Genomic DNA, 22,336 nt, shown 5'->3' on the forward strand with positions numbered 1-22,336 from the left:
CATATTTAAAGTGTACAGTTTGGTAAGTACATATTTGACATTGTCACCATCAGGATAACCAAACTCTTTTATAATTTCTTCCTCTTTTTCCTGACTATAGCTTCCACATATTTCACCACTTTAGTCCCCAAGCTGTCATTGGTACCAATCTGCTAGGGTTTTTATATAAATAAAATCATTTGATAGGCATGCTTTTTAAATTTATTTTTTTAAAAAAAATGTTTTCATTTTACATACTGTAAGCATTTTGGGCAGTTCGCATGGGACAGGTATTCTGGCACTCGGGAGTCTCAGAATACTGAGTGTTACACAGCTCAGATGGAAAGTTAGCCTGGAGCTCGGGAGCCAAGGAATACCACAGGCTACAGTAAGCACAGCAGCTTACAGCCCTGTTTCAGGGGAGGCTTCCCCAGTGTATCAGCTCTGCTCCAGCAGGAAAGGGTTTCCTCCACGAAGTTGTTACATTTAAGTTCTGCTCCGGGAGAGGGGTGAGTGTAAACTCCTCTCTGCCAAGGGGAAATTTCGCTACAAAAGTGTTACAGCCCAGCTTGCTCTGCTCTACCCAGGGTCATCTCTGCTCTGCAGCCAAAGGGCTTCACCCAAAGCTCATCCAAGGGGTTTATTGGGAGGGAAGAATCCAGGAAAAGTGGCCACCCCTCTATGGCAGAGGGCAGCGGGAACAAGAACCACCACAAGCTGAACAGACACAGACACAGGGTTTGTTTAGGGATTCTTAGGGGGCGGAGTTTTTCCAGGGGGTGTGGATTGGTCAGATTTCAATTCCTGAACTTAGATTGGCTACATCTCCTGCTCCCGGATTGGTTAGTTTTCTGCACAGGCTTGGGGTCAGATTTGGCTCTGGTTTCAAGGCCAAAGTGTGTTTCTCTGGTCCTTTTTAGCCTTTCGGCTCTAGTTTTGGGGCCAGCGTGTATTTCACTGACTCTGACTCCAAGAACAAAGTGTGTTTCTTTGGCACTGGTTTCAGGGTCAGGCTACATTTCTTTAGTTCTGGTTGCAGGGCCAAAGTGTGTTTCTTTGGCTCTGCTCAGAGTGTTGCTTTGCCTGGCCCTTTTTCCCTACACATACCAAACCCAGTTCTCCCCCTCCTGCTCGCCCCATCCCCATCACTCCTGAAGGGTTAAGACCTTCCTTGGGGAGTCCACAAAGTCTGGCATACCAAGTTGAGGCAGGACCACCCCCCTTACAACCTCCCACAAGGCTGAGCAAAGTATCCCACCATAGGGAATGGGCTCCAAAAAGCCAGCTCATGTCCCTGGGTTAAGTCCTGGTGTAACTGCCAGTGCCCTCCACCAATAGAACAAATCACATAACTGTCACCCACATTCAGGTGGTCTAGTTTGGTCCCGTGCAGGTTCTCCAACTGTCAGTCCATAATCTGTGAACTTCCATGAGTTCAGGTCAGCTGTCTCTATGGTTTTTCCCATCATGGTCTTGACCTCCCCCCCCCTTTGTTCATACGATCCCTCCTCCTGCTCTTCAACTGCACTCCAGGAGCTCAGCCCAGTGCTTGGCTGTGGGTCACTGCATCTGCTTCCATCAGTTAGGTTCTATGATGACAATTAGGGCAGTCACTAATCTGATTAAAGGGAAAGGCGTCTTCAAACACCCTCTCTATTATTGCTAGGAGTCTTAGCTGGGGTCATCCTTGTGGATTCCTGAGAATTTCTCTAGCACCAGGTTTCTACCTAACCCCTTAGTGGCTCCCTCTGTCAAGATGTTTCTTTTATTAGACTTCCCTCCATCCCTCCCCCAACTCAGTCTTCTTGATCCCTCTTGTTCCCATCCCCTATCCCCTCCCTCTCACCCTACCCCCACCCCCAACCCCATCCCCAACAGTTTACCCAGGAGATCTCAACTATTTTCCCTTCTTGGGGTCCTCCCTTTTACCTAGCTTCTCTGGAGTTGTGGACTGTAGCCTGGTTATCCTTTGCTTTACATCTAAAATCCACTTACAGGTGAATACATACCATATTTGTCTTTCTGAGTCTGGGTTACCTCACTCAGGATGTTTTTCTCTAGTTCCATCCACTTGCCTGCAAATTTCAAGATGTCATTGTTCTTTACCGCTGAGTAATACACCATTGTGTAAATGTACCACATTTTCTTAGTCCCTTCTTTGGTTGATGGGCATCTAGGTTATTTCCAGGTTCAGGCTATTACCAATAATGCTGTTATGAACATATATGAGCAAATGTGATAAGCATTCTTTTTAATCAGGCTTTTTAACTCAACCAAATGAATCTGATTTAAAAATCATCCCAATGTTTAAATTGATGTGTGAGGTTGTGTACTTGTAAAACACCTCTAACACCTGAAGCTCTGAAACTCCACTAACCACAGGGAACCACATCACCAGACTATATCAAACTTCCATGTGTAGTCCTTAGCTTATGCAAGCAAGGACTCAGAGACAATGGGTATGGGATTGTTTGTAGTCACCTATGACTGGATTTTTTTTAATTAAAAAAATGTGTATGTGGGTGCACAGGCACTTGTGTTCGTGTATTTGTGGGTCAGACGTCAACATTGGGTATCTTCCTCTATTGTTTTCTTGTTTTTTGTTGTTGTTTGTTTTTGTTTTTGTTTTTCGAGACAGGGTTTCTCTGTATAGCTTTGAAGGTTGTCCTGGCACTCGCTCTGGAGACCAGGCTGGCCTTGAACTCACAGAGATCCGCCTGCCTCTGCCTCCTGAGTGCTGGGAATAAAGGCGTGCGACACCAACATCCGACTCTATTGTTTTCTTTTTGAGACAGACTCTTACTAAAAGTGGAACTCACTGATTAGCTCACTGGCTTCCCCCCTCACAGCTCCGGGGATCCTCTTGTCTCTGCCCTCCTACCTTGCAGCCCAACCCTATGCTGGGGGTATGGATGCATTCCACCATGCCTAGATACAGTAGGTGCCAGAGGCCCAGATTCAAGTGCTTGCGTGGTAAGCACTGTACCAACTGAGCTGTCTCCCCAGCCTTGTTTAACTGCGTCTTTATTTAAAAGGAATTGGATTTGATTTTCACCATTAAAAAGAAATTTTATTTCCAGACCATGAATGAATTAAAAAAAAAAAAAAGCAAAATGAGGGCTGGATAGATGGTTCAATGGTTAAGAGCACTGGCTGCTCTTCAGAGGACCAGGGTTTGATTCCCAGTAACCACACGGTGGCCCACAGCCAGCTATAATTTCAGTCCCAGGGCACCAGGCACACATATGGTGCACAGATATATGTATAGGCAAAATACCCATACACGAGCTGGGTGTTGGTGGTGCATGCCTTTAATCCCAGCACTGGGGAGGCAGAGGCAGGCAGATCTCTGTGAGTTCAAGACCAGCCTGGTCTCCAGAGCGAATGCCAGGACAACCTCCAAAGCTACATAGAGAAAACCTGTCTCGAAAAACCAAAATAAATAAATAAATAAATAAATAAATACCCATACACATAAAATTTAAAAGTAATAGAACCAAAAACTTCCAGTTAGCATCATACTGATGAAAGAAACCAAATAGTTTCTCCCAAAGATCAAAAAGTATCATATCCACTTTTACCATTTCTGTTCAGTGTTAGACTGGAAGTCCTAGCTACTACACAAGAAATCTAAATAAAAGCCATAGAGATTGAACAGCAGGAAGACTTACTGGCAGATAGCAAGATTATCTATGTAAAAAAAAAAAATCTAATGGAAACTTATTTTTAAAGGAAATCTGCTAAGTATTAAGTGAATTTTAATAAGTTAGTTACTATGCACACAGGAAGTCTTTCTCTGTGTACATATATATGTAACACACACACACACACACACACACACACACACACACACACACACACGGCCATATATGGCCAGTAAGATGGTTCAATAGGTAAGGTGCTTGCCACCAAGCTGATGACCTGAACTCAATTTCTGGAGCCCATATGGTTGTATGCAAGGTGGGGAGGGCGGGGGCAGTAGGAAACTGCTGACATGACCACTCCATGATGTGGTTAAGGTTCTTATTGTAGATATGAGAGAACAGCCAGAGACATCTGGAAGATTTCAGCACAGAAAGAGAAAGCAGACTGGACATGGCCAGGTTAGGGAAACAGGAGAATGGGAGGTACTAGAGTGGAGATAACAAGACATAGAGACTAGAGCAGAGGGATAGCAAGCAGAGAAGTAAGGTAAGACTAGCCAGAGGGTTAGTGCAGGAACAGTAGAGAATGTTCATTGTAAGGGAGGGAAGGGACAGGAGACTGGTGTTGGGAACTTTGAAATGTATAACAAGCACGTGTAACTAGGGACTGAGGGAGTCTGGAGCTCCGCATGGGCTTTGATATGCAGCCATAGGAACCATAGTCTCCTTCTGCCAGAAGTAAGGGAAATGACTCCTTTTGGTAGACAGGAACCAGCTTCATAAGTTCCTGAGGAAAGCTGGTTTTTTTTTTTTTTGTTTTTTGTTTTTTTGTTTTTTTGTGTGTGTTTTTTTTTTAATCTAACTGCTAGAAATCCTCCTATAGTTCAGGCTGAGCTCATTTCTGGATACTTGGACAGCCTGACCTAACATTGGTGAAAGGACAGAACAGATTTCCACAAGATAAACTCTGACCTCCACATCCATGGTCACACATGCTATTAAACAACATGCTATTAAAAAAAACAAAAAACAAAACTGGGAGAATTGGTGCACACCTTGAATCCCAACACTAGGGAGGCAGAGGCAGGTTAGTCTACAAAGCAAGTTCCAGGACAGCCAGGCCCGTATAGAGAAACCCTATCTTGAAAAAAGAAAAACCCCACCTTTCTAAAAGATAATTTCTTCAAATTGATGTAGATATTCTGTATAATCATAGCCAAACTGCATAGTTATGCAAAAGTTACCAGAGTAATTCTAAAATTTCTTATGAAACAAAGGATCTAGAATAGCTAGCTAACAAAAGTTTGATGAAGCTTCATTCAGAGGGTGTGATGCTGGCATTGAGACAGTCAGAGGTCTATAGATTCTAGAGGGCTGGAGAGATGGCTCAGAGGTTAAGAGCAGTGACTGCTCTTCCAGAGGACCCAAGTTCAATTCCCAGCACTCACATGGTAGCTCACAACTGTCTGTAACCCCAGTTCCAGGGGATCTGACAACCTCACACAGGCATACATGAAAGCAAATGCACATAAGTAATTTTTTAAAAGTCTAGAAAGAGACACAAAAATATGGACTAGAGAGATGACTCAGAGCATCAGAGTTCAGTTCCCAGCACCCACATGGCTGCTCACAACTAACGCCTGTTCCAGGGGAGTTGCACCTTCATACAGACATACATGCAGGTAAAACACCCATACACACAAGGGATAAAATAAAATTTAAAAATTTAAAGGCAGGTTAGTAGAGGATAGACTTTAAAAGTAGAGAAATCACTGTATAATCATCTGAGGGAAATGAATTTCAATTGTAATTCATACCACATAAATATTAGCTTGAAATAGCTCATAACCCAAAATTTAAAATTACAAATCTAGAGGAAAATAGTTGTAGCCTATTGTTGGGCAAAGATTTTCTAGATAGAACCCCAAAAGCATAATCTATAACTTTCTTTTCCTTACCTTTTGTTTTGTTTTGTTTTTGTTATTTTCAGACAGTGACTCTCTATGTAGTCCTACCTTTCCTGAAACTCTCTATGTAGATCAGACTGGCTTTAAACTCTCAGAAATCTACTTGCCCAAGACTAAAGGCATGTGCCATCATGCCTAGCCCATAAAATAACATTTTGATATGCTATTGTACCATATGGTCCAGAGAATGATCTCTGATATTTTCAATTGAGTGACAGTTTATTACTCTATAGTAAACCAAAGTAAAAAAACTAAGTAGCAGACTGGAGAGGTCTTCAGTGGTTAAGAGCACTGGCTGCTCTTCTTGAAGTTCTGTGTTCAGTTTCCAGCACCCACAGGGTGGCTCACAACTGTCTGTGACTCCAATCCCATGCCCTCTTCTGGCCCTTGTGGGCACAAGAACAGCACATGTGTCCAGACATGTGCAAAACACCCCTACACATAAAATAATAAAAAGTATTTTAAAAGAATAAATAACAAGAGATAGCAGCTAACCCAGTCAACATGCCTTTAATTACAGCACTTGGGAGGCAGAAGTAGAAGAATCTCTGTGAGCTTGAGGCCAGCCTGATTCTACATAACTTATGTGAGTTTCAAGAAATTTCAAAGTCAGGCACAACATCCAGCAGAAACCATTTGGGGAAGTTGAGGCAGTCCATCAGAATTCCCAATTGAATTTTCTCTCCATAAATGAGCTTCCCATGACTGAATTTATTATTTTTTTCTTGCTGTGGGCACATATGTCATGGATAAACATTAGTTATCTCTATTAAATAGTTTGCCTCCTAGATAGAATCCCGATCCCTTAGGGGACCCTAGCCAAGGCTGACCTTTCATAGCCAGAGCCACATATCCCACCAGTGGGGTAGGCCTTGTTTCATTGAACACTATGTTCCCCATGCTGGCGTTTTGGGGGGTCTCCATGGTCCAGGCCACCTCAATGTGGAGTAGATACAATGTTGGCAGTTTGGCAATTCTCTGCCCTTCCTGCCACAGAAATTATTAGAGGTCAGTCCACCCTCAGATAAGGGGGAATTGGAAGACACTTTGAGACAAGCATGCTTGGGCCTGAAATGGGTGTGGGGAAAGGCAATCCTGCTCCAGAGCCAGCTTCTCCATGAGCTCAAACAACAGCTGACAATTCACCAGTAGAGTTCATTATAGTTGTATTTCATTAAAATGCAAAACTTCCCTTCTCCCAAAAGCTGTTAAGAGAAGACAAACTGTAGCCTGGGAGAATGTTTTTACAAATCACACTATCTGACAAAAGACTTGTATCTAGAATAAAGAAACACCCTATCTCTGGTTTAGAATAAATAATTCTTAAAGTCCAGTAAATTTAAGGGAGTGCTAACAGTTTGAACACTTGGAAAGAAGACAGATTGTAAATAAACACATCAAACATGATGTTCAACATTTTTCAGTCACTAGGAAAGATGCAAATGCAGACCATAATGAGGTAGCACCATTTGCTGCTCGAATGGCTAACAGATGTTATGACCCAATTGGGTTTAACAGATATCTATAGAACATTCCATCCAAACACAAAAGAATATACCTCTTCTCAGCACCACATGAAACCGTCTCTAAAATTGACCACATACTCGGCAACGTAGCAAACCTACACAGATACAAAAAATTGGAATGATCCCCTCTATCTTATCAGACCACCATGCTTCAAAGTTAGAATTCAACAACAACACAAATTGCAGAAACCCAACAAACTCATGGAATTTAAATAATGTGCAATTGAACCATTCCTGGGTCAAGGAAGAAATAAAAAAAGAAATTAAAGACTTCCTAGAATTCAATGAGAATGAACATACCCAAACCTATGGGACACTTTGAAAGCAGTGCTAAGAGGAAAGTTCATAGCACTAAGTGCCTACATGAAGAAACTGGAGAATAGTCACACTAGAGAATTAACAGCACAACTGAAAGCTCTAGAACAAAAGGAAGCAAGCACTGCCTGAAGGAATAGACACCAGGAAATAATCAAACTGAGGGCTGAAATCAGTAAAGTAGAAACTAGAAAAACACTACAAAGACTCAATGAAACAAAGAGTTGGTTCTTCGAGAAAGTAACAAGATAGACAAACCTCTATCCAAACTAACCAAAAGGCAGAGAGAGAGCATGCTAATTAACAAAATCAGAAATGAAAAGGGGGACACAACAACGAACATTGAGGAAATCCAGGGAGTCATCAGGTCATACTTTGAAAACCTGTACTCCACAAAATTCGAAAATCTAAAGGAAATGGACAATTTTCTGGATAGATATCACTTACCACAATTAAATCAAGAACAGATAAGCAAGTTAAACAGACCTATAACCCCTAATGAAATAGAAGCAGTCATCAAAAGTCTACCAACCAAAAAAAAAAAGCCCAGGCCCAGATGGATTCACTACAGAATTCTACAAGAAATTCAAAGGAGAGCCAATATCAGTACTCCTCAAATTGTTCCACACAATAGAAACAGAAGGGACATTGCCAAGCTCTTTTTATGAGGCTTCAATTACCTGGGTACCCAAGCCACACAAAGACAAAACAAAAAAAAGAGAATTATAGACCAATATCCCTCTTGAACATCGACGCAAAAATATTCAACAAAATACTGGCAAATCGAATCCAAAAACACATCAGAGAAATCATCGACCATGATCAAGGTAGCTTTATCCCAGGAATGCAGGGATGGTACAACATACTAAAATACATCAATGTAATCCACCATATAAACAAAAAAGGAAAAGAAAAACCACATGATCATCTCACTAGATGCTGAAAAAACCTTTGACAAAATCCAACATCCCTTCATGATAAAGGTCTTGGAGAGATCAGGAATAACAGGAACATATCTAAACATGATAAAAGCAATATACAGCAAACCAACAGCCAACATCAAACTAAACAGAGAGAAACTCAAGGCTATTCCTCTAAAATCAGGAACAAAACAAGGCTGTCGACTCTCTTCATATCTCTTCAATATTGTACTTGAAGTCCTAGCTAGAGCAATAAGACAACAAAAGGAGATCAAGGGGATACAAATTGGAAAGGAAGAAGTCAAACTTTCACTATTTGCAGATGATATGATAGTTTACATAAGTGAACCGGAAAACTCTACCAGGGAACTCCTACATCTGATAAACACCTTCACCAAAGTGGCAGGATACAAGATTAACTCAAAAAAAATCAGTAGCCTTACTATATACAGAAGATGAATGTGCTGAGAAAGAAACCAGAGAAACATCACCTTTCACATAGCAACTAACAACATAAAACGTCTTGGGGTAACACTAACCAAAAACGAGAAAGACCTGTATAGTAAGAAGTTTGAGTATTTAAAGAAAGAAATTAAAGAATATACCAGAAAATGGAAAGATCTCTCATGCTCTTGGATGGGTAGGATCAACATAGTAAAAATGGCAATCCTGCCAAAAGCAATCTACAGATTCAATGCAATTCCCGTCAAAATCCCAACACAATTCTTCACAGACCTTGAAAGAACAAAACTCAACTTCATATGAAAAAAAAAACAGGATAGCCAAAACAACCCTGTACAATAAAGAAATTTCCGGAGGCATCACCATCCCTGACTTCAAGCTCTATTATACAGTCATAATCCTGAAAACAGCTTGGTATTGACACAAAAATAGACAGGTTGACCAATGGAATCGAATTGAAAACCCTGATATTAACCCACACACCTATGAACACCTGATTTTTGACAAAGAAGCTAAATTTATACAATGGAAGAAAGAAAGCATCTTCAACAAATGGTGCTGGCATAACTGGATTCAGACATGTAGAAGATTACAGATGGATCCATATCTATCGTCATGCACTAAACTTAAATCCAAATGGATCAAAGACCTCAACATAAATTCAGCCACACTGAACCTCCTTGAAGAGAAGGTAGGTGGCACCCTTGAACAAATTGGTGCAGGAGACTGCTTTCTGAACATTACACCAGTAGCACAGACATTGAGATGGACAATTAATAAATGGGACCTCCTGAAACTGAGAAGCTTCTGTAAAGCCAAGGAGACAGTCAGCAAGTCAAAACGCCAGCCCACAAAATGGGAAAAGATATTCACCAACCCCACATCTGACAGAGGGCTGATCACAAAAATATACATGAATTCAAGAAGCTGCCCACCAAAACACCAAACAACACAACTAAAAGATGGAGTGCAGAACTTAATAGAGAATTCTCAACAGAGGAATCCAAAATGGTTGAAAGACACTTGAGAAAGTGCTCAACATCCTTAGCCATCAGGGAAATGCAACTCAAAACCACTCTGAGATACCATCTTACTCCTGTCAGAATGGCTAAAATCAATAACAAATGACAATCTATGCTGGAGAGGATATGGAGAAAGAGGAACTCTCTTCCATTGCTGGTGGAAGTAAACTTGTACAGCCACTTTGGAAAGCAATATGGCAGTTTCTCAGGAAAATGGAAATCAGTCTACCTCAAGATCCAGCAATCTCTCTCTTGGGCATATACCCAAAGAATGCACACTCATACAATAAGGACATATGTTCAACTATGTTCATAGCAGCATTATTTGTAATAGCCAGAACCCGGAAAGAACCTAGATGCCCCTCAACTGAAGAATGGATAGAAAAAAATGTGGTATATTTATACAATGGAGTACTACTCAGTGGAAAAAAAAAACAATGAAATCCTGAAATTTGCAGGCAAATTGATGGAACTAGAAGAAACCATACTCAGTTAGGTAACCCAATCACAAAAAGATAAACATGGTATATACTCACTCATTTTTGATTTTTAGACATAGAGCAAAGGATCACTAGCCTAAATTCCACACTGCCAGAGGAGCTAGGAAACAAGGAGGAACCCAAGAGAAGATTGCATAGTCCCTCGAAGAAGGGGATGGGGACAAGAACCCCTGACAAAATTGGAGCCCAGGGCAGGAAAAGGAAGGAGAGTCTTCATCCAGTTGCTGTTCTAAGCAGAAACAGACACCCATAGCTAAGCACTGAACCATACTACTGGAATTCAGTTGTGGAGAGGGAGGAGGGTTGAGCAAAGGAGCCAAGACGGGGATGGAGAGACCTGCAGAAACAGTGGACCTGACCTACTGATAGAATGGAGATCCTAGTCATAAATCTGGGGAAATAGCATTGGACCAAACCAAACTCTCTGAATGTGGCTACCAGCTAGGAGCCCAAGACAGTCTATGGCTCCTCTGACAGCATAGCCAGTCTTTATCCCTAGAGCACAAATGGTCTTTGGGAGCCCACTCCCTATGGAGGGATACTATTGCAGCCCAGATACAGCAACGAGGGTCTAGACTTTCCCCCAAACAATATGACAGACTTTGAAGGTCCTTGGTAGAGGGCCTCACTATCCCTGGAGAGGAGTCGGGGAGTAGGTTGGGGTGGGTTGGGTGAAGAACATGGGAGGGTGAGGGAATGGGGGGATGGATATGTAAATATGAGAAATTAAAAATAAAAATTAAAAAACAGATAAGGAATTGGGAAGCAGGAGGAAATGGGAAGGGGTGGGTGTGGATAAAGACTGTTAGCTGGGCCCTGGCAAATTATCTAACATGTCTGTCACTTTATTTGGTAACTGATACTCAACATTTTGGTTGGAGGGGTCAGCAGATAGGTAAATGGCCAGACTCTGAGGACTTATGGATGATCCAAAACCTTCTGGGATGTAAACAACTTGCTTGATCAATTTTGGAAATCCCTGAGCTATTACTTCCCTACTCACACAGCTTTGCAAGCATTTCCTGGCTACAACCTCAAGCATTGCACAACCAGTATAGTTCAATATCTGCCTAGTTTGAGGTTGTATGACACAACCTTTTACATTTCATCCACACCATCTATTCTGTGTTAACTATTTTAGGGCTGAGATTCTATCCACGACAGAATTTCTCTGGAATTCTAAAGAAACTTGCTTCATCATCTTAACTTCTGGATTGAAAGGCTTTTTGCGCTTGTAGAATGTTCTTGGAGCCAAAACATCTTAACTGCTTTTTGGCCTTACAAAGTACTTTTCATAAAACCAAGCATTGTGGCACAAGTTTTAATCCCAGTACTCTGGAGGTAGAGGCAATAGATCAGAAGTTCAGAGTCATCCTCAGTTAAATAGTGAGTTCAAAGCCATCCTGGACTTCATGAGACCCTGTTTCAAAATGAAAACAAAAACAACAACAAAAACCCAAAGTATTTTGCAAATAGATACTGACTTTGGATCATAACAGTCCCATGAAAAGAATGGGACCCACTTAACAATGAGATTCAAAAATAATGAATTGGCCAAAGTGTAGGTGTCTGAAATGGGACTTGTTCTTTCCTAACAGATCTGGAGGCTCTGTATGTATGTAGGGTGGAGTGTATGCTTACGTACAAAGCCTTGATTCATTCTCTAGCATGTGTACACACACACACACACACACACACACACACACACACACACACACACACACACACACCTCACTATGATGATTGGTCTATTTCCTGTTTCTGGGAGGTGATTGAGGTGAGGTCACCAGGGTTTTGGACCAGGACCACCCCTGTCTATCTTTCAGTAAGGTTCTTTCCCAGAGTCTATGCTCCTTCTGGAAGCAGAGGATCCATGACAAATCCACACAGAGTGATGAGACCAGGGATATATAGGTGTAAACTCTCAGGAAGCCTGAAGCAGGGAGGGCTGGGAGGTATGATAAAAAGATGCTGCCTGGGAGACCAAGTGTTGCTACCACATCTGTACAGGTGTTCTCAGTGGTTTGACCAAGATCTTGGCCCTGGCTGAACCATTTGTCCTGTCCCCGACACCAACATGGGTTTAAGGTAGATTCCCAGAAGCCAGACCTCCACCTGTGCTTGTGATTGGGGGTCTGAGGTCTGTTGACGTTCCCCACAGGGCTCAGACCTTGGCCAGGGCTCAACAGACACAGGCAATAAGATGGGGTTGCCCTTCTATTAGTCCAAGTCCTGGGCATAGCCTGGGTGAGTCATGGAGGTAAGGAGGCCCACGAGGCTCAGCAGTGTGGAGAAGAGCAGCAGGAAGGAGGCAGCGAAGAGCAGAGCAGGCATGGCACTGAGTACCAGCAGCAGGATAGCTGGCAGCAGGTGGCTCCATACCACAGCCACCACAGGCCACAGGGAGCTCAGCAGGTGGGAGCCAGTGGTGAAGAGTGCATGGCATAGCATCAGTGCGAGCAGCAGGTAGAGTGTCCCCTCCAGACCCCATAGCATACGCTGTAGAGGTTGCCGCCAGCCTGATGTATTCCACCACTGGGACCAGCTCCGGGGCATGTGGCATGCCCACCATCGCACCCAGTCCTGACGGGTGACCCAGGCTGACCAGGGCACTGCCCGCTGGGGCCCCTCGCCAGCCCCGATGATATCCGTCTCCACTCGTGGCTGCTGCATCACGGCTGGTGCACCTGTGGACAGGGCCAGGCCAGCTGCAGGAGCAGCCCTGGAGATGCCCAGGATCTCTGGATAGGTGGGGTTGCAGGGGTCAGGAGGATACCAGCACGGGCAGGATTGGGCTTTGAACTGGGGCCTAGGACTTACCTTTGGTCAGAGCCACCTAAGTCATGATGTTTCCTGTTGTGCCCAGGCTGGCCTGGCAGCCAGGTCCCAGGCTCACCCTCACTCACTCCACCATCCTCAGAGGAGTCCATTGTGACCTGGGCTGGGGCGGGGCCCAGCTGAGAGAAGAGCTACTGCAGCATAGTGTGAGACTCACTTGAGTCCCTCACTACGGACCTTCCAGGCTGGCAGGAGAGCTCAGCAAGCCTCCCAGATACCATTCTTCTTGCTTGTAGGAACCCTTCCCCACTCCCGTCCCTTCTTGATGGCTACCTCCAACTGCAGGACTGGAGTTGGTTGTTGTGTCCACCCTTTTCTCTGCCTTCTCTTATCACCCTAAGCCTCAGACCCAGTTCTCAAATGTCCATATTATGGAACTAGAGGCCTCTGAGGTTCAAGCTGACACAATAGTGTATTCTACCCTTACACCACAACCTCTGTAACTCAGGATAGAAGAGAGGAGAGCCGGGGAAGCAGAATGGGCGATGTATTTTTAGAAGGCATTCAGTTTTCTGAGGGCCCTCGGTCCCAAGGATGGAGGCAGAAAGCAAGGCCCAGCAGGGCTAAGGGTATACCAGAGCCTCCCAAGAATAGGCCCAGGCCCAGGAACAGCAGGAACAGGGCATCCTGGAGGCTGAGTAGTCCTGAGACTATCCCTGTTGGAAAGAGGGGAGCTGCCTGCTGTCCCGGACCTTCACCAGCCCCCTGGCTCTGACCCATCGGGAGAAGTCTGTGTCTTGGCAGGATGGGACCTGTGGACCTGTGGAGAGAGAAGATGCCAGCTCAAGGCAATTGCTCATCTGACTCTGTGCTTGTGACACCCACCTGGCAGGCTGCTGCCACTTACCCATGGAGCAGGTCAAAAGCAAGGAAGCTGGCCAGCAGCAGGAGCAGCAGGGCTAGGCCAGCTTTCGAGAAGACTGTTCCAATTGTCACTCCTAGTGCCCCCAGCCCTAGGATACTGTCCAGGAGCTGGGCCTGGCTGAAGTCCCAGGGGACACACATGGCTCACTGACCTACTCAACCACTCTCCAGTATCCAGACTGCTGGGAGGGATAATATGGAATCTATAAAGGCTTTGGGGATGGACGAGCAGAACTGGGGCTGGAGGTATTAGGAGGAGCTAGTGCTAGGAGATTAAGAATCAGGGGGAAGGAGGACCCTGGTTTACACTCAAGGGTGAGCTCAGAGAATAGGGAACTGGGCCCTTTGTGGATGCCCCCACCCCCAACTCTCACTCTATCTTCACCAAACCCTCCTCACCTCCTCCCACTTGGGCCGACCATTCTGGATTTGGACACCTGGGGCATTGTGACTTATTCCCAGGCAGTGCCTTGAGTTAAGGACAGGATAACAGTTTGTCTTGCCTCATAAACACTGGTAGCCTAGGTAGCGCTTAGCTAGTACTCACCCTTAGTTATTGCCATGGCAAGTAATTCTCTGCCCCGGGGGACTTCCCATGGCTTCAGGCTTTGTCAGGAAAGCATGCTAGCAGCATGACTATTTGGACTCCTGCCAAGGGAGGAGAGGCTGCTTCCTCCTGGAAGTTCTCAGGCTGGGTGTCTGGGATGCCATTCAGCCATTTAATTTTTTCTGTACCCATTTCTCTTCCCTGAATGTGGGGTAAGGCCCTGGGGGGGGTAGTGGGGGAGTTAGGTCTCCAACTCTGGGGTGCAGAATAGGCTTTTCCAATGGGTAAGCTAGGCTATGGGTGGCAGGAGGATGCCATTGGATGTCTTAAGCACTGCAGTTTGGGGAGATGTTATAACTTCAGAAATGGGACAGAGAGCTGGATATGGTATCTTATGCCTTAATTTCAGCACTCAGAAGGCGGAGGCAAGAAGATTGAGAGTTTAAGGCCAGCCTGGACTATATAGTGAGATGCTGCTCAGAGAAACTTGAAAAAAAAAAAAGATAGAGGTTATGAACCTAAGAGGCTTACAACATTGTGACCTCAAGTTATTCTGAGTTAGGGTTTGTTCATGCCTTCCAGGCTGGCCTTGAAATTGCCGTGTAATGCAAGGTGCTCTCTAACTCTCAGTGAGTCTCTGCCTCTACATCCTGAGTGCTAGGATTGCAGGCGTGCAGTACTGTGCCTCACAAAAAACTCCAAATAGGAAGTTAGGGCTGCAGTTTAAGAATGAAATTAAGGAATGAACATGGAATAAATTTATGGTCACAATTGCTGGTTACTATTATTCAATGAGAATAAATGTGTTCCCACTGAATGAATCTATGAAATGGGAGTGGTTGCAGAGCTATTAAGTACATGGACAGTTTGGTGATAAAAGATGAGTAGAAGTGACTTAGAAATTTAACTGTTACTCATACTTTGAAGGAAAACTGAAGGGAGTGTGGTAGGGGAGACAGTGACAATATAGACAATGACAATATAGCCCCAGAAAAAGGAGAGATTGAGTGAGAATGATAGGAAGGGCATTCAGCTGTCTCCCAGGAAGCCGTCCCCAAAGACCCAGGCCTTGGCATGTTTGGTGCTGTTGGACTTGAAACCATAGAGCCAGTGTCATTTATCCTTAATATTATTTACCTATTGCCTTTCCACTGGCTTTTGTTTGACTGGGAACTTTGTTTCAGATAAGTTTGTCTATGGGGACATAGGAAACAGAAGATGATCCTGTTTTTTTTTTTTTTTTTTTTTTTTTTGTCTAAGTCTCAATTGTTTTTGCAAATGAGAAAATTAGCATCTAGGTTTTCAATTGCCAGTTCCATGAGTCTGTTCATTTCTGGTGCAGCCACAAGATTGCATCGCTGAACTATGGAATTGAGAGTCATGTCCCGACAATTCTACCGAGAGGAAGTAGCCACAATGCAAGGGGTTGGGAATGGGGTGTGCGGCTAATACTCCTTAAGATTTAGTGTGTGCAAGGTGCTCCGCATAATTTGTAGGGTAGTTAGTTCTACTTGGAGTTTTCTCAGTTTATTTTTTGTCCAACAATAATTTATAAATTGATCCCTGAGTGCCAGATCTACTGTTGGGTTATAACTCCTAAGGCAGACATTCTACTGAGGGCTTGGAGTTGTTCTCAGAAAGAAAATAATTAGGAGATGAGGAAGGAGAAGGACAGGGTAGAAGAAAGGGATAACCTAGCATATTGTCTTGTCTGGAGTCTAGCCTGACCTTGCAGATAGCTCTGAGAACAGTGAATTGTGCTATAGAGTTGGTCCCATCTTATCAATCAGTCATTGATGATAGCTCTTTCATGGAGGAAAGAGAAGGGAAGTTAGAGAACTGTAACTTTCAGCATGAAAGCAACTTCTATCTGCTGAGCGCTTTTGTCTGTAGAAATCAAACAGCTATAATTTATGAATGGCAAACAATGGGGGTGGGCACACTGTTGGTAAAGGGGACGTCAGTGGGGAATTAACAGCATATGGTAGCCAATCTTGTAATAAACGATTCAGCAAATCTGGATTTGTGACATGTTTATTCATAAAAACTATTTGGCTTGGGACTGGAGTAGAGCTTCTTAGTGATTAAGAGCTCTTCCTGCTCTTCCAGAGGACCAGGGTTCAGTTCCCAGCGCCCACACCAGGTGGCTCACAACTGCGTGCAACTCCAGCTCCAAGGGATCCAACACACTCTTCTAGCAACTCATAAACCCAAAAGTGGCTGGCTCTTGCTGGGCTCTCTAAGGAGCTATTCTCTAAGTCCTTGGAATATCCTATTCAGTATAAGTGTCTCTGTTTACACAGGCCATATCAAATAGTCCATGCCAGCAATGTAATTTTTGCTGAGGACTTAGACCAGAAACTAGGATTACCTTGGCCTCTAGAGGGTTTGGACTAACGTCCACCAACATGGGCAGTCAACTATACTTGTATGGCTTATCTCCAATAAAATTCTGGACACCAAAACTCCAGTGAATTTTTCTTATTAACAGTACTTGGTGAATGTGGTCTCGAATACTTCTGGAAGGATTAAGTACTGGCTCCCTGAGTCCATTTTCATATAAACAACTGGAAGCTCATACCCACTGTTTCCTGTACCCTGCTAATGTACATTCTTCTATTGTCAGTTTTATTCTGCCTGCAACCTTTATCACACTATGTGAACATTAGTATAATCACTTTGGTGAATTCTTCTGATAAACCATTGAACAAGAAAGCGTCTTGGGGACTCTGGAAAAACATTGGCATTCGAAGTAGGATTCACCAGGACAGTGCTGATTCACTAAGATAGGATGGAGTCACGAGTTGAGAGAAAGGGTAAGAGGGAGAGTCTTTGATTCCCAGATGGCTACTTAGTCACCCACAGCTTGGAAATGAAGCAGCCCCATGATCAGTTACTGGAGGTCAAAGTTATCAGTGGAGTTTATTGATGACAGCTAACTCCTGGAGGAGTCATTTAGGAAACTGTCCAGAAAGTAGAGTAATAAACAAAACCCCTAAGAAACTTTTTTTTAAAAAAAGTTAGTAAAAATCAGAGGAGGAATATTTGAAAGTTTTCAAAAAGAAAAAACATAATTCTAAACCTTTTTTCTGGTGCAGTGAACTTTAAGGGAATAGGGCTTCTTAAGCCCTCCTTCTTCTGGAGGCCTGGGATGACAACTATGACAGGAGATGCTAAGTATATTGGAGGCTGAGTTGGGAGAGGGACTCCTCAGCAGCCAAGGGCCTCGCTTCCTTTCATTTTCTTCCTGGTGGGTGGTCCAGGACTCCTTATTCCATGGAGAACATGTGAACCATAAGCTCTACTACCCTGCAGTTGTAGCTGAATTCATTGTCATGCCAGGAAATGGACTTGACAAAATTGTTATTGAGAGCAATGCCTACCCCGGCATCAAAGATGAAAGAATGGGTGTTGTTGCTAAAAATCATAGGAAACAGCCTGTTCCTCCTCATATACCCCAAATGCCCTGTACAGCCCTAGGTTGCCTGCTTCATTTTGGTTTTTCGAGACAGGGTTTCTCTGTGTAGCTTTGGAGTCTATCCTCGTACTCGCTCTGGAGACCAGGCTGGCCTCAAACTCACAGAGATCCTCCTGACCCTGCCTCCTGAGTGCTGGGATTAAAGGCGTGTACCACCAACGCTCGGCTTCATTGCCTTTTAAAAACAATTTTAAATTTATTTCCTGTGTATGTATGTTTAGCCTGCATTTATGTCAGTGTACCATGTGTGTGCCTGATGACTGAAAAGATCAGAAAAGGATGCCAGATTCCCTGGGACTGGAGTTACAGACAGTTGTGAGTCATTTTGTGGGTTCTGGGAATTTAATTCAGATCCTCTGTGAGAGTAGCAAGTGCTCATAACTACTGAGCCATCTCTCCAGCCCCTTCACCATCTTCTGCATGTCTTTGTACCTGGCAGCTTAGACTTACAACAGACACATTACCAGTGAGCTTCCTGCTCAGCTCTTGGCATGACCTTGTCCACAGCCTTGGCAGTGCCAGTGGATGCAGGGTTGATGTTCTAGGCAGTCCCACAACCATCACACCACACTTTCCCAGAGGGGCTATCCATGCTTGTTTGTTTTTTGGAGGGTGGTAATGTCATGTGCGGTGGTCACTGATGCCAAAGTTGTCATGGATGACCTTGGCAAGGAGGGCTAAGCAGTTGATGGTGCAGGAAGCATTGCTGACAATCTTGAGTGGGTTTCATATTTCTCGTGGTTCATTCTCATCACAAACATGGGGGTAACAGTAGAAGAGGCAGAGATATGACTTTTGCCTCCACTCTCCAAGTGGGCCCCAGCTTTCTCCATGGTGGTGAAGACACCAGTTGATTCCACTGGTGTTTGGTACCAGCGTCACCCCATTTGATGTTGGCAGGATCCTGCTACTGAAAGATGGAGATTGTCTTCCCATTGATGGCCAATTTCCTGATCTCAGCCGTGACTTTTCCAGGGAACTTGCCATGGGTGGAATCATACTGGGACATGCAGACCATGTAGTTGAGGTCTTTGATGGCAGCCCTACTGACCAGGTACTCAATATGGCCCAACAGGGAGGATCAGAGAGCTTAAATCACACAACTTTTAATAAACTGGGTGTGGTGGGGAATGCATACTCAGCACTCTTTAGGCAGAGTCAGGAGGATCAGATGTCCAATGCCATCTTCAGGTACATAGAGACCTGTGGTAGTTTGAATGTAATAGGCCCCATAAGCTCATAGGGAGTGGCACTATTAGGAGATGTGGCTTTGTTGGAGTGGGTATGGTCTTGTTGGGGGAAGGTGTCACTGTGGGGGCCTACTTTGAGGTCTCTTGTGCTCAAGATATGCCCAGTGTCTCAGTTCACTTCTTGTGGTCTTTGGGTTGAGATATAGAATTTTCAGCTCCTCCAGCACCATGTTTTCCTGCACACTGCTATGTCCCACCCTGGTGATAACAGACTGAAATTCTGAATTGTAAGGCACCCAATTAAATGTTTACCTTTATAAGGAAATGGTCGTGGTGTCTCTTCACAGCAATGGGAACCCTAACTAAGGCAAGACCAGTCTGGGCTATGTAGAGCACAAATAGTCTTACCAGTTCATAATCATGTGAAATTAAAATTACTGGTATTTCCTGCACAGAAAAAGATGACAAACATATAACCAAAAAGACAAAATGACATCAGAATTCTGTTTATCCATTATATTCTTTGTTTTAATGTTTCATTTTGAGGTCAAGGCTTGCTGTCCTGTTCATGCTATGAATGGGTCTATCAGAATGGGTCTGATAGCTAACCAGCAGGGTTTTTCTCCTGCTGTCTTTGAACTCTTGATCCCAGTTTGTCTCTTAAACTAAAATCTCCTTTGGACAGGTGCCCCATCCAACCTTCTAGGTGTTCCCTGAAACATACTTGTCCCTGTGGCAGCCAAAGATGCTCCATTTGGTTCTTGGAGATAGAGACCAGGATTTGTATGTGACTGAATATAAACTTCCCATTGTATACTTGGGGTCATCATCCTTTGAGTCTGTCTTGATGTCTCTTACCTTTGCAGTCCCAAATACCCAGTGGCCAGGGCCAGAGGCAGTAGCCTAGTAAGAGACGGGTGTGAGGAGATGCTAAGTTGTTGAGGGACTGAGAGGGGCATAAAGGAGCTCTGAGGAAGAGTATGGAAGGAAGGAGTAGGGGCTTAGGCCGAGATATCTTTTTTGTTGGGACTTTTCTCTCCCCTCCTCCCTTTTACAGATCTCTGGGAAACTTTGTTGAGCGTGGTCTTCTGGTGGAAACCCAGAGCCCTCCACCATTTCAGATATTGGCCTGTAACTCAAGGAAGCAGAGTCTGTTGTCTTGCATATGTGCATTAGCCCTGTGTTCAGAAGATCTGTGTATATCCTGTGAGCTTCTGTTGTCAACCTGATACATCAGAGAGGAAAACCTCAACCTCGGAATGCAGAGATGAGATTGGCCTATGGGGATTGTTTTGACTGTTAATTGATATATGAGGGCCTAGCCCTCTGTGGGTGGCACCATTCTAGCTAAGAATGGGTCTGATAGCTAACCAGCAGGGTTTTTCTCCTGTTTCTATTTCAAGCTCCTGCTTGAGTTTTACCTTGATGTCCCCTGGATGAACCTACAAACAAAAATAAATCCTTTCTTTCCCTAAGTTGCTTTTGGTCTGTGTTTTATCACAGAGGCCTCCTTAAATTTCTCTGTGCCTCTCTTTCAGGAGACCTGCTGCTTAGGTGGGGGTGCCAAGAAGGGACTTGGTTATGCATTGGTCCTTGATGATCACTCCCTTCTCAGAGTTCTCTGCCCCTCTCTCGAGTGCCACAGTTGGACCAGAGGGTAGGGCTTATTCCCTTGGAGTGGTCCCTTCCGGAGGTGGCCTTAGTTCAGGAGCCCCACATATGGCCTCGTGCACTTCTACCAGACCTTGGTTCTGTTCATGTTGCCAGAAAGGCGCCGATTTGATGATGAGATTATTCAGTTTGCTTACACAGACCATGGCCCTGTACCCGTGGGAATAGAAGCAAAGGCAAAACAAGCACCAGAAGCGCAGGCCTTTCTTTTGGGTGGGTTCTAGGGACCAGAGGGGTCTGAGAACTCCTGGAGGTTGAGAAGAGTAAGAGGGGAAGGAAGTGGAACAGAGAAAACTGGGCGCACACCAAGCTTTGGTCTCTCGGTTCTTGACGCCAGTTCTTCGGTTATCAGTTCTGGCTGCCTTCCTCGAGTTATGTAACCCCCCAAACGTGGCAGCACAGGGAGGGAAAAAGACAAGAGGCAGAAACGAGGATGGTGGTGAAGTGGAGAAGTGCCGCCTCTCTTTGCACTCCATGGATTGTCTTTGGGATTAATGGAAGACCCTCTCACCTACCCTCACCCGCCCGCAGCCCTGAGCCCTTAACCCCCCACTCCACCGCTGTTTTCCAGCGGACTTTCCGCTTTGTTCCACCCGCAGCAGCAAAGCACCCGAAGCTCTGGAAGGAGTTAGCACGCAGGTTGTTTCCTCTCCAAAGCTCAAAGCTTCGCTGCCTGGGCCACATCAACTAGCCGCCGCTCCGAGCCTCAGTTTACCAGCCTGTAAACTGAAGTTTGGCTAAAATTCAGGCCACGTGCAAAACGCCTTGCATAAGTGCCCGCGGTGGGATGGGCGCGCGCGGTCAAATGGAATGTGCGGTGGCTTCTCAGACAGTGACAGGCGGGCACCGCTGAGGATGCGGCACTAGGTCGCAGGGCAGGCCCCAGCCCGCAGCCACCGCCGAGGGTCCTGGCGGCTCACCCGAGTCCTCCGCCACTAGTGTACCTCGCGGCTCTACCCAACCCGCCCTCCCCTCTCCTAGGAGGTCGGATTGCAGCGAGTGGCTGTGGGCGGGCCGGAGGCTGCAGAGGGGCGTGGGGCGGAGGAGAGCGGGCGGGCAGGAAGGGGCGGGGGGCTCCGCAGGCGCCCGCAGGAAGAAGAGAACCCACCAAGAGCCTCGGCACAGCGGGCCCGCCGACCCTCCCGCTATGTGGGGTCTCTTGCTCGCTGTGACTGCCTTTGCACCTTCCGTCGGTCTGAGTCTGGGGGCACCCAGCGCTTCAGTGCTGGGCCTGGCTCCGGGCTCAACCCTGGCTCCACATAGCAGCTTTACACAGCCGTCCATGAAGGCAAATGGTGAGCTCTGGGACCCACGATCGACTGCTGGGCAGGTCAGACCCACTCCCCCAGCTGGGTCCTCCATCCAGCCTGCCCTGTGAACAGGGACACACAGCCGTGTGCAATGGCTGCTGAC

The 22,336-nt window shown here is 45.1% G+C and overlaps 2 protein-coding genes across 2 annotated transcripts; both read right to left on the reverse strand.

The window, feature by feature from the left end:
* Positions 1–12,555: 12,555 nt before the first annotated feature.
* Positions 12,556–13,023, reverse strand: Tmem239 (transmembrane protein 239). Its single transcript, XM_035446914.1, has one exon. The coding sequence runs from the start codon at positions 13,006–13,008 to the stop codon at positions 12,556–12,558; it is 453 nt and encodes a 150-aa protein (XP_035302805.1). The 5' UTR covers positions 13,009–13,023.
* A 620-nt stretch (positions 13,024–13,643) lies between these two features.
* Positions 13,644–14,546, reverse strand: CUNH20orf141 (chromosome unknown C20orf141 homolog). Its single transcript, XM_035446915.1, has 2 exons — positions 14,021–14,546; positions 13,644–13,933 (listed from the first exon to the last, which is right to left on the reverse strand). The coding sequence occupies exons 1-2, from the start codon at positions 14,176–14,178 to the stop codon at positions 13,678–13,680; spliced, it is 414 nt and encodes a 137-aa protein (XP_035302806.1). The 5' UTR covers positions 14,179–14,546; the 3' UTR covers positions 13,644–13,677.
* Between the last annotated feature and the right edge of the window lie 7,790 nt (positions 14,547–22,336).

This window comes from Cricetulus griseus, chromosome 6, assembly GCF_003668045.3.
Source record: "Cricetulus griseus strain 17A/GY chromosome 6, alternate assembly CriGri-PICRH-1.0, whole genome shotgun sequence".
NCBI classification, from domain to species: Eukaryota; Metazoa; Chordata; class Mammalia; order Rodentia; family Cricetidae; genus Cricetulus; species Cricetulus griseus.